The sequence below is a fragment of the Panthera leo genome, chromosome C1 (genome assembly GCF_018350215.1).
Source record: "Panthera leo isolate Ple1 chromosome C1, P.leo_Ple1_pat1.1, whole genome shotgun sequence".
NCBI classification, from domain to species: Eukaryota; Metazoa; Chordata; class Mammalia; order Carnivora; family Felidae; genus Panthera; species Panthera leo.
In genome coordinates this window covers 211233956-211254650 of record NC_056686.1, presented here as the reverse complement: position 1 = coordinate 211254650, position 20695 = coordinate 211233956, and the positions used below count along the sequence as shown (strand labels likewise).

The following is a 20695-nucleotide window of genomic DNA, read 5'->3' as shown; positions in this document are numbered from 1 at the left end:
GGCTGATTAATTTCAGCCGAAAAAGGATTTAATGGAAGGACAGTATGAGTGTCTAAGAAGAGCTAAAGGGGCAGGAACCAAGGCACCTTCCAGGATCCAGGGAGAGGAACCAATAATGGTTGCATCAAGGCCCTGACATTGCACCAAGTGTGTCTTCTGATCTCGTGTCATTCTGCTGACGATTCAGAGTAGTGAGAGAGTCCATTTGGTCAGCCTGGGGCATGGAGAACAGGCTGAAGAACCTGTTCATGAGAACATCATGAAGAACAATTCTCCAAAACCATCCACACCGTGCATAGATAATTCTGCAAAGGACGGTTAGTGGAAGAAATGGAGGTACATAAGGGGCAGCCACTACTTACCTTATTCTTTCATGTGGCCATGCCTCTGCCTGAACTTGGAATGCCCCTTGACCTGAAATGCCCCTAGTCTTCCAGACCACCTGGTGAACTCTTATTTTCCTCCTGAAAACCCAGATAAAATAACCCTTTCTGTGAAGCCTGGCAGAGGAAATGACTTTGCACTGTCTTTGTACCTCATACACGCATCCCTTGTTGAACTGTTGACACTAAATTGTAATAATTTGTATTTGTTTGGATCTCTCCTATTAGACTGTAAATTTCTGGAGGGCAGGAATAATGTTTTTTCACCTCTGCTGCCTCTGTGCTTAAAACAGTGCTCATGATTAAGTATTCAACAAATGCTTGCTAAAATAAATGCAAACAATAAACCACTGCTATGTTTAAAAAGAGAAGAAGGAAGGAAGGAAGGAAGGAAGGAAGGAAGGAAGGAAGGAAGGGAGGAAGGGAGGAAGGAAGGAAAGGAAGGGAAGGGAAGGGAAGGGAAGGGAAGGGAAGGGAAGGAAAGGAAAGGAAAGGAAAGGAAAGGAAAGGAAAGGAAAGGAAAGCAAAGGAAAGGAAAGCAAAGGAAAGGAAAGCAAAGGAAAGGAAAGCAAAGGAAAGGAAAGCAAAGGAAAGGAAAGCAAAGGAAAGGAAAGGAAAGGAAGAATAAAGAGAAAAGAAAGAAAAAATTAAAACTTTGAGGAAGCACAAGGAAAAACCTTTATAGACACAAAATAATTATCTGTTACCTTTGCAAATCTGCGTGATGTTTGAGAAAGCCTGGCAATATCTTCAAGATCCAGATAAGAAATGATACTCAGGAGCAAATTGTCTGAGAGCCGTTCAAGGAAGTCAAATTTACCTTCACATAAATTGAAGACATAGTCTAATACTCTTGCACCAAATATTAAGGCAATTTGAACTGCAATTCAAAGAAACCAACAAACCAACAAGGTTATCACGTGCAGTTAGGTAAAAACCACGACCTGTATCAGTAAGACGGGCTTTAGGGCATTCTTCCCCCCGGGGGGTAATGTTGGATTAGACCAAGTCATTCCTACTGTCACCAAGCTGCCTCTGGGACTCGTGATATGCCTTTGTGAGACATTTGTTTCCACTGCTGTCCCCGCGGTGAGATCAGAACCTTCGAGGGACACTCACTGTTGAACGCAGTGATGAACTGCATCCCTTGATTTCATCAGCACCAATTCAGACAGCTGACTTAACTAGTCTCAGTGCCTTCCTTAGCCTCATCCCTGACTGGGCAAAGATGCTGGTCCACGTGGGTTTTCTGCCACCCTCCCTCTCCCCTGATTGGCCTGAAACATGTTAATATCCTTCATTTGAGTTGATTTTTCTTCTCTCATTGTTAAACGTGTTTCTCCACCAAACTTTCTTCTTTCCTCTTTACCTTCTTTCATCCCCATCTTTACGTAATAGGGGAAAAAAAATAGAAAGAGGAAAATAGGTGGCTATTTCATGAAAATTGTGTTAACTTTTGCCTAATATTTTGTATACTTTTTCAGTCATTTCCAAGTTAGGGAAAAGTTCACAAAGAATCAGCCCGCATAATGGTCCTACCTAAGCATGTTCAGTGCAAGAAAGTACTAGCTTGGTTCTTTTTTTAACCCTGAGAAACCTTCAATGTTTGGAAGGATATATATTCAAATTTTAACGTGGTTAAATCTGGATGGTGACTTTCACTTCGCTTCCTTTTGTTTATTTGTGTTTTCTAATATTTCTACAATAAACCTGTATGACCAGTGTAATTCTTTTAAATCTAGGTAGGAAGGAAGGGAAGAAGGAAGGAAAGCACGCTACCTCCTTATACAAGAGAGGAAAACATTGTGATGATGGAATAAGCACGTGGATTCCAGGGATCCCAAAGCAGGGACGTTTTTGGTTTCCTGAGGCTCATGTTTTCCATTCGGACTCTGAAAGCACCGCTATGACTAGCCTTTCTAGAGACCTGTTCTTCAAAGACAGAGAACTCTCTACTCTACATGAGACTAAATACCCAAGATTTGGGGGACCACCTTCCTTCCTCAGCCTGGAACATTCCTCCTGGAGCAAGCGGGATGGAGCTGTCAGGAACACTGGGCCCCCTGTAGGAGTTGGCAGAACTGATTCAACTGGTTGATGGGTCTCCGATTTCAGAATGGATGTAAGGTGTGGACCATATTTATGCAAAAACTCTAACTGTGCAACTTGGAAGAGCCAGGCATATGTGATTTCTCTCCCGAACTGGTCAGTCAAGCACTCTAGGGCATTAAGGGTTTTAGTTGCTTCTGAATCCCAAGTGGTTCCAATTCAAGGCACTTCGAAAGTCCAAGGGCTTTCCTCAGGGAAAAGCAGCCCCGTCAACTCTAAAGGATAGTTATTGTGGACAACTCCTAGCCCACCAGCAGAATAAGAGGAAAAAGTGGTGCTTGCTTATTGGAGGGAGAAGAGAAGCCCTGAGTGCAATAAAACATCCCTTAATATAACTGGAGATGTTTGTCCGTTTTACAATGCCAGGAAAACATGTTCAATGAAGACTCAGATTTACTTTAGGAATTCTCTACCAGTAAAGTCCTCAAAATGTAAAAACTAGAAAAGGATACATACCAGTATTTTAGGATATATAAAAGTATTTATACTCTAAAATGTATAATTAAAAAGGATATACAAAATGATATATAAAAGTATTTGTGTTCGGTTGTATGTAACCAACATTTATTTCTTTCGAAATAACAACAACAACAAAAAAGTAAAACAAAATCCATTTTGAAAAGCAAAATCGCTGTCTTCATGTTGGACTATGTGGCGACCAGCCTCCAAGGTGGCGCCACAGATTCTCTTCTCCTAGGCTCATTTTTCTGTGTCTCCCTCCCACACTGAATTAGAGGTGACCTATGTAACCAATAGGATAGTGTACGAACGACATTCCAAGTCTTGGTCGTAAAAGACAGAGGGCATTCTGTCTTGCTGCTGCCTCTGGGATCACTCACCCTGGGAGAAGCCAACTGCCATTTGCTAACAATGCTCAGCAGTGTTCTGGACAGGCCCATGGGGAAAGAAATGGACACTTCCCAGCTACAACCACCACTTATTTGTCAGCCATCTATGTGAGTCCTCAAGGGATTCGAGCCTCAAGCCCCAGTCGAGCCTTCAGATGACCGAGGCTCCACACGACACCATACGAGACCCTGAATCGCACGATGGAGCTAAGCTGCTCTCAAATTCCTGACCCACAGAAACCGTTTGAGTTAATAAACATTTATTATTGTTTTAACCAATTAAGTTTCAGGGTAATTTGTTACACAACAACAGACAATAAAAATTTGGGTGCCTCCAAGTGTCGTGGTGCCATAATGGAAACCCACGATGTGGGAGTAGCTTTGAAATTGGCAATTGTACAGAAACTCCGAATGAGTTTGAGGAGGGTGTTAAGTCCAAGGATGAAGAGCTTTCAATAAATAGTATAATTAATTAATTAATAGCTGTCAGTAGAGGCTTGATGGACTCTGAGGAGGCTTTATAGGCAAGAGTTTAAAGGAAAGTGAAGAAAATATTATTAAAAACTGGAGGACAGATCCTTGTCATGTAGTGGCAGAAAGTTCAGTTACATTATTGCCTACTGAGATATGCAAAGCAGGAAACAGACTTAAGGAGATGTGATTCAGCTATGTAGATTTCCAAGCAAGGTGTTGAACATGCTGTCTGATTTCTTCTTGCTGCTTAAAGTAAAATGTGAGAGCAAAGAGAGAAGCTAAAGAAGGTTTCTTACAAAGCTGCCAGGATTTGCTGGTCCAGAATATTCTGTGCCTCGTCAGATGGCAAACAATGCTAAAATTAAGGAATGCCTTGGGAATGCAAGCTGGTGCAGCCACTCTGGAAAACAGTATCGAGGTTCCTCAAAAAACTAAAAATAGAACTACCCTACGACCCAGCAATTGTACTACTAGGCATTTATCCAAGGGATACAGGTGTGCTGTTTTGAAGGGACACATGCACCCCCATGTTTATAGCAGCACTATCAACAATAGCCAAAGCATGGAAAGAGCCCAAATGTCCATCGATGGATGAATGGATAAAGGAGGTGTGGTATAAATAAATGATGGAGTATTACTCGGCAATCAAAAGGAATGAAATCTTGCCATTTGCAACTACGTGGATGGAACTGGAGGGTATTATGCTAAGTGAAATTAGTCAGAGAAAGACAAAAATCAGATGACTTCATTCATATGAGGACTTTAAGACACAAAACAGATGAACATAAGGGAAGGGAAGCAAAAATAATATAAAAACAGGGAGGGGGACAAAACAGAAGAGACTCATAAATATGGAGAACAAACTGAGGGTTACTGGAGGGGTTGCGGGAGGGGAGATGGGCTAAATGGGTAAGGGGCACTAAGGAATCTACTCCTGAAAGCATTGTTGCACTATATGCTAACTAATTTGGATGTAAATTTAAAAAAAAAAAATTAAATTTAAATTAAAAAAAAAAGAAACAAACAAAAATAATAAAAATTAAAAAGAAAATTAAGGAACGCCTCTCAGGCAAAAGTCAAATTTGGAAAAATCTCAGGAAAATATGGTCTGAAGATGAAGCTGAGGGCGTGGCTGGAAAATGCTTTGTTAAAAACCATTCAGTCAAATTTTAGAGATTTCAAAAAGCTGAAGGGTATTGCCACTCAGGAGGCAAGCACAGAAACCAAGTTAAAGAAGGGCTTATCTAAAAACAAAAACAGGGGCGCCTGGGTGTCTTGGTCGGTTAAGCGTCTGACTTCGGCTCAGGTCATGATCTCATGGTCCGTGAGTTCGAGCCCTGCGTCGGGCTCTGTGCTGACAGCTCAGAGCCTGGAGCCTGTTTCAGATTCTGTGTCTCCCTCTCTCTCTGCCCCTCCCCTGTTCATGCTTTGTCTCTCTCTGTCTCAAAAATAAATAAACGTTAAAAATTTTTTTAATAAATAAATAAATAAAAATAAAAACAAACAAACAAACAAAACAAAACAAAAAAAAAACAAAGGTGTGTAGGTGTGGTTTTGTTTAATGGAGTGAACCCCAGTAACAGCAATAGACAACACATGAAGTTTTAAGAGAATTCTACTGGTAGAAACACCGCCTGCCAGCTTGAACTGGAAAGGTCAGAGGCAGTGGAAAAGGAAAAAGACTTTGGACTCTCAAATTCCTATCAGCAGGAAGTAGGCTGAGAAAACAAAACCTGCAAAGATGGGTTATCTTTTGTGGACAAGGAAGATGGCTCAGACAATGGAACCAAGAGCCCAGGAAGTGAAGCCCAAGACTCATGAAGAATTGGCTACAACAGGGACTTAGAAATATTGTTACACTAACTAACATAAAATCAGACCTACTGGACAACCCCTCAGAAACATATAATTTATCAATTCTGACTCAAGAAGAAAAAGAAAACCTGAGAGACTATAACCAGTAAAAACTTTGAAACCACTGATTGGATTAAAGAGGAAAACCGTCAAGCAAAGCTTCAGATCTACACTGCTTGTGAGCCTTTAATAAACTCCCAGAGAACAGACAATCCATATCTTAGGTAGTTTGTCCCAAAGAATAGAAGTAGAAGGAAACCCCCAACTCACATTATGAGGTTGCTTAAACTAGAAATGATGGTAGGCAAGAAGAAAATTTGCATCTGGAAAATCAGGAGCATACATGGCAGAAATTCTAAATAAAATGTTAGGAAATTCAATGTATCAATATATAAAATAAATAGATAAATTGTGACCAGGATAGTTAATCCCAGGATAATCCAAGGATGCAATAACTTTGGAAGACTATTTAATATAATTCACCATATAAACAAATAGGAGGAAAAATGATCATCTCAAAAATACAGAAAAATTATTTCGTTAGTTCTAACCCCTATTTATGAATAAAAACTCTTAGAAAATTGGGGCACCTGGGTGGCTCTGTCAGTTAAGCATCCAACTCTTGATTTCAGCTCAGGTCATGATCCCACAGCTCATGAGAACAAGCCTCACGTTGGGCTCTGTGCCGACAGCAAGGAGCCTGCTTGGGATTCTCTTTCTCCCTTTCTCTCTGCCCCTCTCCTTTACCATCTCTTGCTCTCCCTCTCTCTCAAATTAAATAAACATTTAAAAAAAAAAAGAAATTCTAGGGGCACCTGGGTGGCTCAGTCGGTTAAGCGTCCGACTTCGGCTCAGGTCACGATCTCGCAGTTTGTGAGTTCGAGCCCCACATCGGGCTCTGTGCTGGAAGCTCAGAGCCTGGAGCCTGCTTCAGATTCTGTGTCTCCCTCTCTCTCTGCCCCTCCCCCCCCCCCCCCCACTCTCTCTCTCTCTCTCTCTCTCTCTCTCGCTCTCAAAAATAAACATTAAAAAAAAGTAAAACAAAAAAAGAAATTCTACTGAAAATGGTCAGCATCGCTTCTCTGTATACCAGCAACAATTAATTCAAAGTGATGACTTAATACGCATTTGTCTTTTGACCCAGTAATCTCACAAACATATTGCCTAAATATGAAACAACCCATGCACAAGGTTATGCATTTTGGCACTCTTCGTATTATCACAAGATTGGAAAGAACCCAAGATTTCATCACTAGGATTCTGGTGCATTCACACAAAGAAATACTATGCAGCTGTGAAAGAAAAGAAGAAGGAAGAGGAGGGGGAGGAAGATCTCTAGAGGCATGAAGTGATTTCCAGGATATACTGGTGGAAACGGTAGGGGTAGAACGCTACCATTTGTATAACAAGTAAGGGGATACAAACACATATGTATATGAATTTGTTTATATCGGCACAAAGAATCACTGAAAATGGCCATAACAAACACAAGCGGTTAGCCCAGGGAAAGGGAAGGAAAAGGCGGAACAGATAGGGACGAAACCAAACCTCTGTAGGTACATTGTTTTACAGTTTTGACTTGGGAAACACATCCACGTTTTACATAATCTTAAAACAGAATTTTAATCGTTTCAAATTTTAATCTTTAAAACTTAAAACAGAATTAAAGTGGATTTTTTACCTGATTTTATTCTTTTTTTAAAAGTGTGTTTATTTTGAGAGAGACAGAGACAGCATGGGTGGGGGAGGGGCAGAGAGAGAACGAGAGAGAGAGAGAGAGAGAGAGAGAGAGAGAGAGAATCCCAAGCAGGTTCCCTGCCCACTGCCAGCAGCTCAGAGCCTCATGTGGGGCCCGGACCCACAAAACCGCAAAATCATGTCCTGTGCCAAAACCAAGAGTCAGAAGCTTAACCGGCTGAGGCACCCAAGTGCCCCTACATGATCCTACTCGTAGCTACAAAAAAAAAAAAAAAAAAAAAAAATCACCAACTACCCGGGAAGAATTTGAGCAAAACATGTTTAAAGGTCAAATAAGACCGATGTGAAGAAAACGTTAAAACTCTACGTAAAAGAAGACCTAAATCAATGGAGACCTATACCATGCTCATTTTGAGAAGACCAAAGGATGACAATTCTCTCCTCAAAAATGTAGAAATTCCACCCAATTCCAATTAAAATCTCAACAGGGATCTTTGCATAGCTTTACCAGCTGGCCTTAAAACTCATATGCCGAGTAAAAAGTCAAGAACAGGTAAACAGTTCTTTTTTTGTAAAGAAAAGGAGGAGGAGGAAGATGAATTCATTTTAGCAGGTAAGAAAACTTACTATAAAGACGGTAATTAAAGCAGTGTAGTGTTGGTGGGAGACAAACTAAAGATCCTGTCCTATAAATACAGAAAAAACGTAAAACTTCTCATCTCATCATAGCCAAAAATAAACTTGAGATAAGTTGAAGACTAAAATATGAGGAACAAGTTGTAAGATAGTTCAATTAAAAATAGGAGTATATCCTCACGAAATCAGAGAAGGGAAAGATGTCTTAAAACACAAAAGTATAAGCCATATATTAAAAGACTGACAAGGGGTGCCTGGGTGGCTCGGTCAGTTAGCATCTGACTCTTGATTTCAGCTCAGGTCATGATCTCATGATCGGTGAGATCAAGCCCCGAGGAGGGCTCTGCACTGACAGTGTGGAACCTGCTTGGGATTCTCTCTTTCCGTCTCTCTCTGCCCCTCTCCTGCCCCTCCCTTGCCCCTCCCGTGCTCTCTCGCTCTCTTGCAAAATAAATAAATAAACTTTTTTAAAATAAATAAATCATTTTCAAAAACATTTATAAAAAGAGGTTGACAAATTTGAACTACATTAAAATTGCAAACTTCTATATGAGTAAAAATACATAAACAAGGTGATAAGATGAACCAAAAACTTGGTGAGACCTCTGCAGCACATTTAACCAAACTTAGTATTCAAAATATGCATGTAAAAAAATTTCTACAATCAATAGAAAAAAGGATAAACAACCAAAAAGTGGAAATAGGCAAAGAAGTGAATTAGCACTTCTCAGAAGGGAAGACCCACATCGTTAATAAATGTAAGAAAAGATATTCAACCTCATTAATAATCAGGGAATTTACACACCCAGTTTGGCAAAAATTAACATGTATCTCTGATTACAGCAAATGTTGGTAGGAATATAAAGAAATAACATCTCTCATAAAATGCCAACAAGAGTATAAATTGATTTAACCCCCTTGGAGAGCAGATTGTCATTCCCTGGTAAAGTTGAAGAGGCACATATCCTACAACTTGACAAATACACTTCTACACACCCAACTTAAAGAAACATTCACACATTACACAAGGGTAAATGAAGATGTGTTGTTGCCAAAAAGTGGAAACCACCTAACAACCCTCAGTAAGGGAGATGTTTGAGTAAACTATGGTTTATAATATAATAGAATACCATTAACTATTGAGATGAATGAACTAGACCTACATACATCAACATGAATAAATCTCAAAACCAGTGTTGAATAATAAAGCAAAGTTGGAAAATGGTATATTAGGATGCCATTTATGTAAAATTTTAAACATCTAAAAATAGTATATATTATTTATGTATAATAGAATATCCTTGGAAATGAAAATCGCAGTAGAAGGGAATGGAGGCAAAATAGGGAAGAGGTAGAAATTTGGCTATATATGTAATGATTTTATGTTTTTAAAAGATATTAAGTAAATATGGTGCTCACTTCAGCAGCATGTATAATGAAACTAGGATGATAAAGGGAGATTAATATGGCCCTGAGAAAAGATGACAACAAAGTTAAAACCATTTAGAGTAGATAATCTGATCCTTTGTTTACCAGCTAGAAATAAAAAAAAGTAACCAAAAAAATTCCAACTACCTGGAAATTGAACAAAATGTTTCTAAATAATCTATGGGTCAAAGAAAATATCAAAATGGAACTTAGGAGATATTTTAAACTGAATGAGAATAAAGATAGAACTTATCAAGACTAATATAGCTACGCTTAAAGAAAGTTTAGGGCAAAAATGGCTGAAAACAATGATTTAAGCTTCTATCTCAAGAAGCTAAGAGAACAAATCAGACCTAGTGGAAGTAGTAGGAAGGAAATAATACAGGTAAGAACAGGAATCAAAAATAATAAATAAATAAATAAATAAATAAATAAATAAATAAATAATTAACAGAGCTAAAAGTTCTTTGAAAAAAAATAATAAAACAAATAAACCCCTAACAAGGGGCCACAAAGAAAAAAAAAAAAGGAGAAAGCACAAATTATCATTATCAAGGGATGAAAACTAGAACAGCACTACAGACACTACAGCCATTGAAAGAAGAGGAGATTATGAGCAAGATACACCAACATATTTGATAATTTGGATAAATGAAGTAAATGTGACAAATGCTAACATCTTTTGTTATTGGTGTTGGGTTGTCTTCTGTTTTGTAGGTTTAAGATATTTCTGAATTTTAAAGCTTTCAAAGGGCAAGGTATAGAACACAATGTATAAGATTCTTCTTTTTGGGTTAATATATTTTGTATATATGCATAGACCATTTCTGGAAGGATATTCAAGAAACTGTTACTGATGGTTGTCACAGGAACTGAACATGAGATCAGAGGGAGACTTACTTTTATTCTAAAATTGTTTGTTTGTTTTTTAAGTTTATTTATGTTATTGAGAGAGAGAGACAGAGAGAGAATCCCAAGCAGGTTTTACACTGTCAGCATGGAGGCTGACATGGGGCTCAAACTCATGAAGACTGAGACCCATGACCTAAACTGAAATCAAGAGTCGGACATTCGACCGAGCCACCCAGGCACCCCTATTTTAAAAATCTTTTTAAACTGATTTAATTTTTGCTTTACTATGTGTATTATCTCAAAAAATTAGTCAATAAAAAAATAATAAAATACAACAAGTCTTACTCAGATCTGCTTTCCCTGCTCTGTCGCCCAGAGCTAGGCTCCCACACTTCCTCGAAGTGCTTTTGCCTCTAACACTCTCCTACCCCACCTCTACCCACAGACCCCTACCCCAGGCGGGCAGAAACTAGAAATCCAGGCTGAAGACAAGGACCAGCTGATTGAAGAGGCCAGAGAGAAGGAGGGGAGTTGACTAAGAGGTGGTGGGTAGGCCTGAGAAAATAAAGTCCCAAGTCAAAGTCTGAGATACAGGCTAAGTGAAGAAGGAACCCAGAGAAAATGGATCACGGATCCATGGTGTGGGCCTGGCACAGGTTTGGGAATAAGGTAAGAACATCTGTTTCCCACTCTCTTATTTCCGGTGTACCAATATTCTTAGAATCTGACCACAGGCCAAAATTTCAGGATTATTAGTATGTATTCAAGTTATCAATTTTCCATTATAGTCCCCATTTCAAACGTGCAGTCCCATTTTCCTCATAAATCATCTAAATATCCAAGAGAATTTCCATTCTTTGACGTCTATACTACATCACCATATCGCCCACGTTTCCTTTCACAAGCAACAGCAGAAACAAGAAACTTTGTCGTTTGGTTCACAAGATACGGTTGTTGAAGCCATTTGGTTTTATCACAGGGATTTTTGTGGATTGGCCTAAATACTTAACCACTACTTATACCTCATTCGAAGATCAAAGCAACCAACTATAAAAGGGACATAAGTTGGAAAACAACTTATTTTTAGGTTGGATTCAACTTCAACCCATGAATCAGCACTTTGAGTGGAGTTTATATAGGCAGATTTTTGCCTTAGACTCAGTTTTTTAAAATATTTCTAATAGCTAATTTTCTGATTATTCCTATTTATTTAACTGAGAGGAAAAAAAATCCATAGATGTTTCTTCAGATTTTTTAAGGTCTCAGGAAAAAAAAAATTCAAACTTCATAGACAAGCGGACAAAGAATACAGACAGGCAAATTACTGAAAGGATATAAATGGTAATTAAACATGACAGGATGCTCAACTTACTAGTTATCAGGAAAATGCTAATTAAATATGACACTATTTTCACCATCTGGCTGCAAAAGATGAAAAAGAATAGTAATATCTAATTAGTGATGGCAAAGGTGCAAGAAAACCATATCCTGGTGGATGGAGTATAATTAATACAGCAGTTTTTCGGAGAACAGTTTTGTGTGTGTGAGAGAACAGTGAAGTAATTGGCATTTTGAATTACTCAAAATTAAAATATGGTGGCAGCAAAATATTAATGAAGTCTCATTTTATGAATAAAAGTTGAAATAATGCAAATCGCCCAATTTAAAATGCTTTCCAAACTAGCGTAATTATAAAGGTCAAATAAATTATAGATGGCATTTGTGCTGTATCCCATGACAGTGCTACTCAAGCCAGCTAACAGAAGTACCATCCTCGGTCAAGTTAGCCCTGAACTCTAGATTCAATAAAAAAAAAAAAAAAAAAAAAATTCTGGGGTGCCTGGGTGGCTCAGTTGGTTAAGCGTCCAACTTCAGCTCAGGTGTTGATCTCACGGGTCATGGGTTCAAGCTCCACATCGAGCTCTGTGCTGACAACTCGGAGCCTGGGGTCTACTTCAGACTCTGGGTCTCCCTCTCCCTCTACCCCTCCCCTGCTCATGGTCTGTCTCTCTCTGTCTCTCTCTGTCTCTCTCTCTCTCTCTTTCAAAAATAAATAAATAAACATTAAAATAAAATTTTAAAAAATACTCAAAATACTCTATCAAAATTATAATGTACATTTCTTTAGTTCCAGTAATTCCAGGAGTTCTCACGTAAGTGTTCAAAGATAAATACGTCCCAGAATGTGCCCAAAGGCTTTTGAAAATGCCCATCAATTGAGGATTGTATGTTTCTACAATAAAATACCATACAGTCTTGGAAAAGGACAAGGTACTTCTTTACGTATGCTCACGGAAAAATGTTCACAATATAATCAGTGCAAAAACAAATTAAGGAATGAAAGATTCTATTTCTGCAAACAAACACACACACAATCCCAAGCAGAAAGAATTCAAATGCAAAGAATGAAGTTATTTATAGTAGTTACCTCAGGGGAACAGAGCCTGGAGGAAGAGAGAAGGAATTTTCACTTGTCAAATTTTAAAAACTGTGATAGCCAGTTGGTATGTGTTCGGCAAATTCTAAGCACTTCATTCAATTACTCCTCATAAGGACCCTATGCGTGAAATGCTTTTATTATTTCCATTATCAACAGTTGAGGAAACTGATATCCAAAGAGACTAAACCCCCTGAGTGGGGGGGGGGGGGGGGGGGGGGGGGGGAGGATAGACCGAAAGACAAAATCTTAAGCAAGCTCCAAGCTCAGCACAGAGCTGGACTAGGGGCTCGATCCCACAACCCTGGGATCATGACCTGAGCCAAAATCAGGTTGGATGCTGAACCAACTGAATCACCCAGGTTCCCCCATGAATGACTTTTTAAATAATAAACTTGTGGGGGCGCCTGGGTGGCTCAGTAGGTTGGGTGTCCGACTTTGGCTCAGGTCATGATCTCGCAGTCCGTGAGTTCGAGCCCCGCGTCGGGCTCTGTGCTGACAACTCAGAGCCTGGAGCCTGTTTCAGATTCTGTGTCTCCCTCTCTCTCTGACCCTCCCCCATTCATGCTCTGTCTCTCTCTGTCTCAAAAATAAATAAACGTTAAAAAAAATTTAAAAAAAAAAAAAATAATAATAATAATAAACTTGTGAATTTTGTCCTTTAAAGATGGAAATCTAGGAGCGGCTGGCTGGCTCAGTTGGTAGGAAACCAGACTCTTGATCTTGGGGTCATGAGTTCCAGCCCCCTGTTGGGTGTAGAGACTACTTAAAAAAATTAAAAAATAAATGCAAATCGGGGGGGGGGCGGAGTTCAGCAATGTTTTTTATTTTGCAATTTAGATTGTGACACATATCACTGTGGTAGGCAGCATAATGGCCCTGCCAAAGGTGCCCTGTATCCTCATCTCCAGAAGCTGTGAATATGTGACCTTATATGGCAAAAGGACCTCTGCAGGTGTGATTAAAGATCTTGAGAGGGATGCCTGGGTGGCTCAGTCAGTTGGGTGTCCGACTTTGGCTCAGGTCATGATCTCTTGGCTTTTGGGTTCCAGCCCCAAGTTGGGCTCAGTGCTGATAGCTCAGAGCCTGGAGCCTGCTTCGGATTCTGTGTCTCCCTCTCTCTCTCTCTGCCCCTCCCCCACTCACACTCTGTCTCTCTCTCTCTCTCTCAAAATAAATAAACATAATAATAGTAATAATGAAAAAATTAAAAAAAGGTCTTGAGATGGGGAGATCACCTATCTCACAGATCAACTGGGTGGACCCAATTCAATCACGAAGGTCCTTAGGAAGGAAGGAGGGAGGCAGGAGGGGTAGAGTCAGCAGAGGAGGACATGTGACCACTGAAGGAGTGTCAGAGCAAGAAAGATTGGACAGGCCATCACTGGCTTTGAAGATGGAAGAAGAGGCCAGAAACCATGGAATGTAGGTGCCTCTAGAAGCTGGAAGGGGAAAGGAAACAGATTTTCAGAGCACCTAGTGGCTCAGTCAGTTAAGTGTCCAACTTCACCTCAAGTCATGATCTCATGGTTCGTGGGTTCGAGCCCTGCATTGGGCTCTGTGCTGATAGCTCAGAGCCTAGAGCCTGCTTCAGATTCTGTCTCCCTCTCTTTCTGGCCCTCCCCTGCTCATGCTCTGTCTCTCTCTCTCTCAAAAATACTTTTTTTTTAATGTAAAAAAGAAAAGGTAATGATTAATAAGACATGGTCCCTGAGCTTGAAAAACCATCTTAAAATTACTAGTTTGGGGGGGGCACCTGGGTGGCTCAGTTGGTTAAGCAGCTGTCTTCGGCTCAGGTCATAATCTCACAGTTAGCAAGTTCCAGACCCGCGTCAGTCTCTGTGCTGACAGCTCAGAGTCTGGAGCCTACTTCGGATTCTGTGTCTCCCTCTCTCTTGCTTCTCCTCCCCTGCTCATGCTCTGTCTTTCTCTCTCTCAAAAATAAATTAACATTAAAAAAAGAAAGAAATTAAAAAAAAAAAAGTGGACAGTCTTTCCCCAACATGATTCTTTTTAAACCACTAATGCATTTTATAAATACCCGCTGTAAAGAGGTTAACAAAGAAAGATGTATGCAATACCAGAAATTGAAGGCAATCAATCCAGACTTTCAAAGATTTAATGAAACAAAACAAAAAACCTACTCTCTGTCTAAAACAACAATTATTACACGCTATAATTTAAATATAGAATATCTTTGAGAGGGTTGATTATCAAAGATCCACCCGGAAGGTGTCTTTAAAAATAAGATTAATATACTTGATTTTTTGGCTCTCAGTGCTTAGTTCTGGCAATGTCTGAGGTTAGCTGTGAAGCCCTGGAAAACCATAGCATTCTGAGTCTCGTCTGTGAAATGGGATAATGCTCGTGATTTCACAAGGATATTGTAACAATAAAATGAGAATGCATATGTAAAAGGTCCTTGATATTAACTTCTAATGAAATAAAAATCTCTATAATGCCTTCTAGCTTTAAATTTTTATAATTAAAGTAAATTATTATTAGGGAGTTTAGTTAAAAGGAATCCTTTTTAAAGACACATACTCAAGTAGTTTGGTTTGGGATAAAATGATGTAACAATTGAGATTTGCTGCAAACGAATTCAGTGGGAACAGTGGCTTTGTGTAGAGGTTTGGCTATATTTTGAGTATTATTGAAGCCAGGTTATGGGTACATGAGAGTTTGTTAAAAACCATTGTTTGATTTGTATTTGAAATTTTCATACTGTGAAAAGCAAAAAAGCAAAGGGGAAACTCAGGGCAATTTCTATTTAGTCCACATGCTACCTAATTAAGGCTATTTCTTTTTCTTTCCTTTTCTTTTCTTAATGTTTATTTATTGGGAGGGGGGGCAGAGAGAGAGGGAGACAGAGGATCCAAAGAAGGCTCTGCACTGACAGCAGTGAGCCCAACGCAGGGCTCAAATTCAAGGGCTGTGAGATCATCACTTGAGCCGAAGCTGGACACTCAACTGACTGAGCCACCCAGGCACCCCAAGGTTATTTCTTGAAGCAAAATTTGATATTTAAAAAAATGGTAGCAAGAGATACAGGTGTGCTGTTTCGAAGGGGCACATACACCTCAATGTTTATAGCAGCACTATCGATGATAGATGAAGTATGGAAAGAGCCCAAATGTCCATCAATGGATGAATGGATAAAGAAGGTGTGGTATATATATATATGATGGAGTATTACTCGGCAATCAAAAAGATTGAAATCTTGCCATTTGCAACTACGTGGATGGAACTAGAGGGTATTATGCTAAGCGAAATTAGAGAAAGACAACTATCATATGACTTCACTCATATGAGGACTTTAAGAGACAAAACAGATGAACATAACGGAAAGGAAGCAAAAATAATATAAAAACAGGGAGGGGGACAAAACAGGAGAGACTCTTAAACATAGAGAACAAACAGAGGTTTGCTAGAGGGTTTGTAGGAGGGGGGGATGGGCTAAATAGGTAAGAGGCATTAAGGAATCTACTCCTAAAACCATTGTTGCACCATATGCTAACTAACCTGGATGCAAATTAAAAAATAAATCATTAATAAAAATGTAAAAAAAATAAAACTGAAAAATGAAAAAAATGGTAGCAATTTTAAATGCAAAATGCATAAGCGTTCAAGGATTTGAGAATTTGATTACATTTTCACATAAGCTTTTAATTCATTTTTAACTAAAGGAAACCTATTATAATTAAATGCTACAGCAAAAAATTACATTTACGCAATTTGAGATTATTAGTGGAATGAACACGTTAACCTATAGAACCTTAAACACTTGGGAGATTTTTCCCAAGAGAAATTTCAGGGTATGTTAACAATTTTCTGTCTTTAAGTACATAATTACATATCAATAGTTCAAATGATGATATGTTGGATATTTCTGCAAGAAAATCTATCACTATTGTAAAGAGAACTTAGCAGTAAGTATATGTAATGTGCTCCCTTTCTGACCTTGGAGGTGGGAGTTCTCTAGGAACTCTTCGTGAGTGTCTTTTGCTTCTCCAGGCTTTGCTGATCGATACTCACTCCTCAGAGAGATCTTCCACCATCTAAAGATTACCTGTGATTGGATAGAAGGGGAGAGAAATTAAAGCTGATCTCAATACCAACAGCTACACTTCGGTCTGGGATTTTGAAAACTCGCGGCAGTAGGCACATAAGGCTGTGTGTCCAACATCAGCTATGAATTTGCAATCTAGCATCACATCAAATTAGAAAGGAGGTCTGTGCATCTCACATTTCCCTTAGAGATCAGGGTCACAAAATCAAAGTGCTGGAAGGCATCTTAAAAATCTATCAAGTCGGGGCGCTGGGGGGGGCTCAGTCGGTTAAGCGTCCAACTTCAGCTCAGGTCATGACCTCACAGTTCGTGAGTTCGAGCCTCACTTCCGGCTCTGTGCTGGCAGCTTAGAGCCTGGAGCCTGCTTCGGATTCTGTGTCTTCTTCTCTCCCTGCCCCTACCCTGCTCACCCTCTCTCTCTCAAAAATAAACATTAAAAAAATTAAAAAAGAAAAATCTATCAAGTCAGTGGATGTTAAACCACACAGACCCAGATGGCTATCTGTCTCTTGAGGATCTCTGAGTAGAGACTCTCTAACTTGGGGAGCCGGTTCCAAAGTAATTGCTCCGCTCCACTCTCTGCCTCCCTTCCTGTCTACGGGGCAGACGGGATGAGTGGATATTTTACTCATAGAGAAAGGACAGTTACACGGCCAGGGCTGGGGAAAGCACCATTGTGCTTTGTTTGATGCGTGTAAGTGTCATTATGTAACCAGGACACTTCTTGGTAATGGATCTGCCCATAGTCCATTTGTCTTCTACGAGCATGGTGGTTTGTTTGAAGCAAACCTCATTTCCCTGGTTACCAACCACACCTAAGTTCTATGTTGATTTCATGGCAGTGTCAGCCCTTGGCCCTAATGAGGAGCCCCGTGAAGCTTATTTAATTTATCTCACGTTTTTCAACCTGTCATGGAACTCGGTAGTTAATTGAGATCATAAAACTTCCACCAAACAAACCAGCTTCTTTCTACACTTAGATGAGGGCTTTGGGGGAAGAGATGGGTTAGGAGACAGTACGGAGAAACTGTTTGGCTTCCTCTCTCCCTAGCATTGCCACTGTGAGGTTAAAAGTGAGGTCAGGAAGACTCTGCCCAAGGCAAAATTGCTAAAGCAGGTGAAGCTTGCTATGGGGCCTCCCTTTATTTATTTCCTCTCCCTTATCCCCACCCACCCATTGCTCCCTGGGGTCCTCACAAGTCTTGGTGTATCTTTTTTGGGCCACTGTGAGCAAAAGACACTCACGAAGAGTTCCTAGAGAACTCACATCCCTACCAGTTCTTTGGCCCTTCTTGGTTGTTCTGGAACCACCCCACCACCCCCACCCCCAGCCTTTGAACTGCCAGATCTTCTTGCTTCTTACTCCTTGCCCCCTTGCTTACAGGCCTGGGCTTCAGCCAGCTTTCCTCTCCTTCTAGAGCTGCCTCCCTGCGTCCTATCATCTCCTGAGGCTCATCTCCCACCTGTCTCCCCTTCCCTGATATCTAAAGGATAACTGCTATCTCTCAGGAACATGGAGATGTGCTACACCACCTTACCTAGCACCCTGCCCAACAGAAGGTAGGTCCTTTAAAGGGTTACTGTTCATTTGGATGTTGTGCTGATTGCTATAGATTAGGGGGAAAGAATGTGTATGTTACAAAACTCTAAAGTCTTGGGGCGCCTGGGTGGCTCAGTGGGTTAAGCGTCTGACTTCAGCTCAGGTCATGAACTCGCAGCTGGTGAGTTTGAGCCCCGCGGCGGCTCCGGGCTGACGGCTCAGAGCCTGGAGCCTGTTTCAGATTCTGTGACTCTGTCTCTCTCTGCCCCTCCCCTGCTTGTTCTCCGTCTCTCTCTCTCTCTCTCTCAAAAATAAATAAACATTAAGAAAAAAAAAAAGAAGTGGTGGGTTGTCTCTCCCTGTGGCCATACCACCAGGAGGTATGTTACAAGGAAAGCGAGTCTCAGATTGAATTCTGCCATGTCACCAAGCAGGCACAAAAGTCCAACGTTTCTGGAAGGTCAGTGGAGTCCCGTCCTCGCCAACCACTGGGGCACTGTGTGGGAACCTTCACGGGAAAGTTGCTCTCTGCTACAAGCACACCTATGTTACAATGACATAATCAGCCACAGTTCTAGCCAGATCACTTAGGTGGACGATTCGGGAACAGATGGAGTTCAAGACCAGTCACTACTTCAGCAATGTTATACGACCAAGCTTACTTCTTAACATTGTTCAAAAAAAGGCGGAGAGATGTACAGAGTTGTTGAATCGCTATATTGTACTCCTGCTATGAATATAACAGTGTGTGTTAACTGCTCCGGAATTAAAGTAAAATAAATAACAAAACATTTACTTATTTTTTTTATGTGTTATTTATTTTTGAGAGCAAGAGAGACAGAGCACGCATGGGGGAGGGGCAGAGAGAGAGGTAAAGACACAGAATCCGAAGCAGGCTCCAGGATCCGAGCTGTCAGCACAGAGACCCCACGCAGGACTCGAACTCACCGAACCGAAAGATCATGACCTGAGCCGAAGTCAGACGCTTAATCGACGGAGCCACCCAGGCGCCCCGAAAACAAAACATTACGAAAGGCAGAGAGACACTTGTTCAATCTTATTTGTCAGCCTCATATCTTGCTTGTTACTCATTTGTTTCATCAGTGAAAAATTATTTCCAACATTCAGTATACTAATTCATCAACCCTCTGGTACTGATTTAGAAGGCCACATTTGAAGTGCTTGCCAATAATGGCCTCTAGAGGGAGAAGCCTCAGGGCACAAACTCAAGTCAACTTGCACACAGATCAGCATCCTATGGCTCCTCTGACGTATCTGAAGTAAATTACTGAGAATGTAACACTAGCCTAAAGAAAGACGACTGGTTAGACCCAGAGTCCAAGCCTCCTCCCTTCGAACTCATAAACATAGGGTTTGTTCTGAGGCCCGAAGCTTTCTTCAAGTATGACCTTTATCCTACAGTCATTGGGTCATCTCTACAGGGCAGTACATAAAAAGCTAATATTCAGAATCACTACTTAGCTTTGTCAAGACTCGCTTATGTTCCAAATGTTGTACTTATTAAAACAGAAAATTATGGTAGATATTTTCTACCACTTATTGTCTTTCAGATTGGTAAAGGTTTCCTTTCCTTTTCCTTTCCTTTCCTTTCCTTTCCTTTCCTTTCCTTTCCTTTCCTTTCCTTTCCTTTCCTTTCCTTTCCTTTCCTTTTTTCTTTTTTTAAGCGACAAAGGAAGAATAAAGCCCTTAATAATCATTGAGAGAGGCGTGAATTGGTTTGGCAAATACCTATCAAAAGGCCATTCATGCCTTTTGACCCAAACATTCTACTTGTTAAGAATGTATCCTTTGTTGGGGCACCTGGGTGGCTCGGTTGATTAAGTGTCCAAGTCTTGATTTTGGCTCAGGTCATGATCTCATGGTTCTTGAGCCTGAGTCCCACATTGGGCTCTGCATTGACAGTGTGGAGCCTGCTTGAGATTCTCTCTCTTTCCCCCTCTCTCTGCCCTCCCTGCCTCTCTCTCGCTCTCAAAATAAATAAATAACTTTTTTTTTTTTAAAAAAAGAAGTTATCCTGAGGAATTTGCCAGAAAATGTGTATAGCATTTTTCCATGTGTTTGCCATAGGTTAATTACGACAATGAAAAATCAGAACTGACCTGAGGGTTTGCCAGCTGGGACTAATTAAATAATGATGGCACATTTAGGTGATGGAATATTTCACAGCCAATAAAATATTATGTGAAAAAATAACACAGAACAATGCTAATGATGATTTGTTAAAAGGCTCACAAGTGTATACACCACTAATCCAAATATTGAAAGGAAAGTATTTATACATGCAGAGGGAAGGAACATCAGAGTGGGAGCAAATATAACATGCCAGATGGAGTTTGAAGGGAGCGG

General features: G+C 40.2%; 1 protein-coding gene across 1 annotated transcript in view; it reads right to left on the bottom strand.

Moving 5' to 3' along the window:
* Positions 1–20695, bottom strand: part of FBXO36 (F-box protein 36) — a 90214-nt gene that overhangs the window by 13791 nt on the left and 55728 nt on the right. The window contains exons 3-4 of the mRNA XM_042950419.1: positions 16680–16788; positions 1091–1263 (exon numbers count right to left, since the gene is read on the bottom strand). Of these exons, the coding sequence (XP_042806353.1) occupies positions 1091–1263; positions 16680–16788 (282 nt within the window). The remainder of the gene's footprint in view (positions 1–1090; positions 1264–16679; positions 16789–20695) is intronic.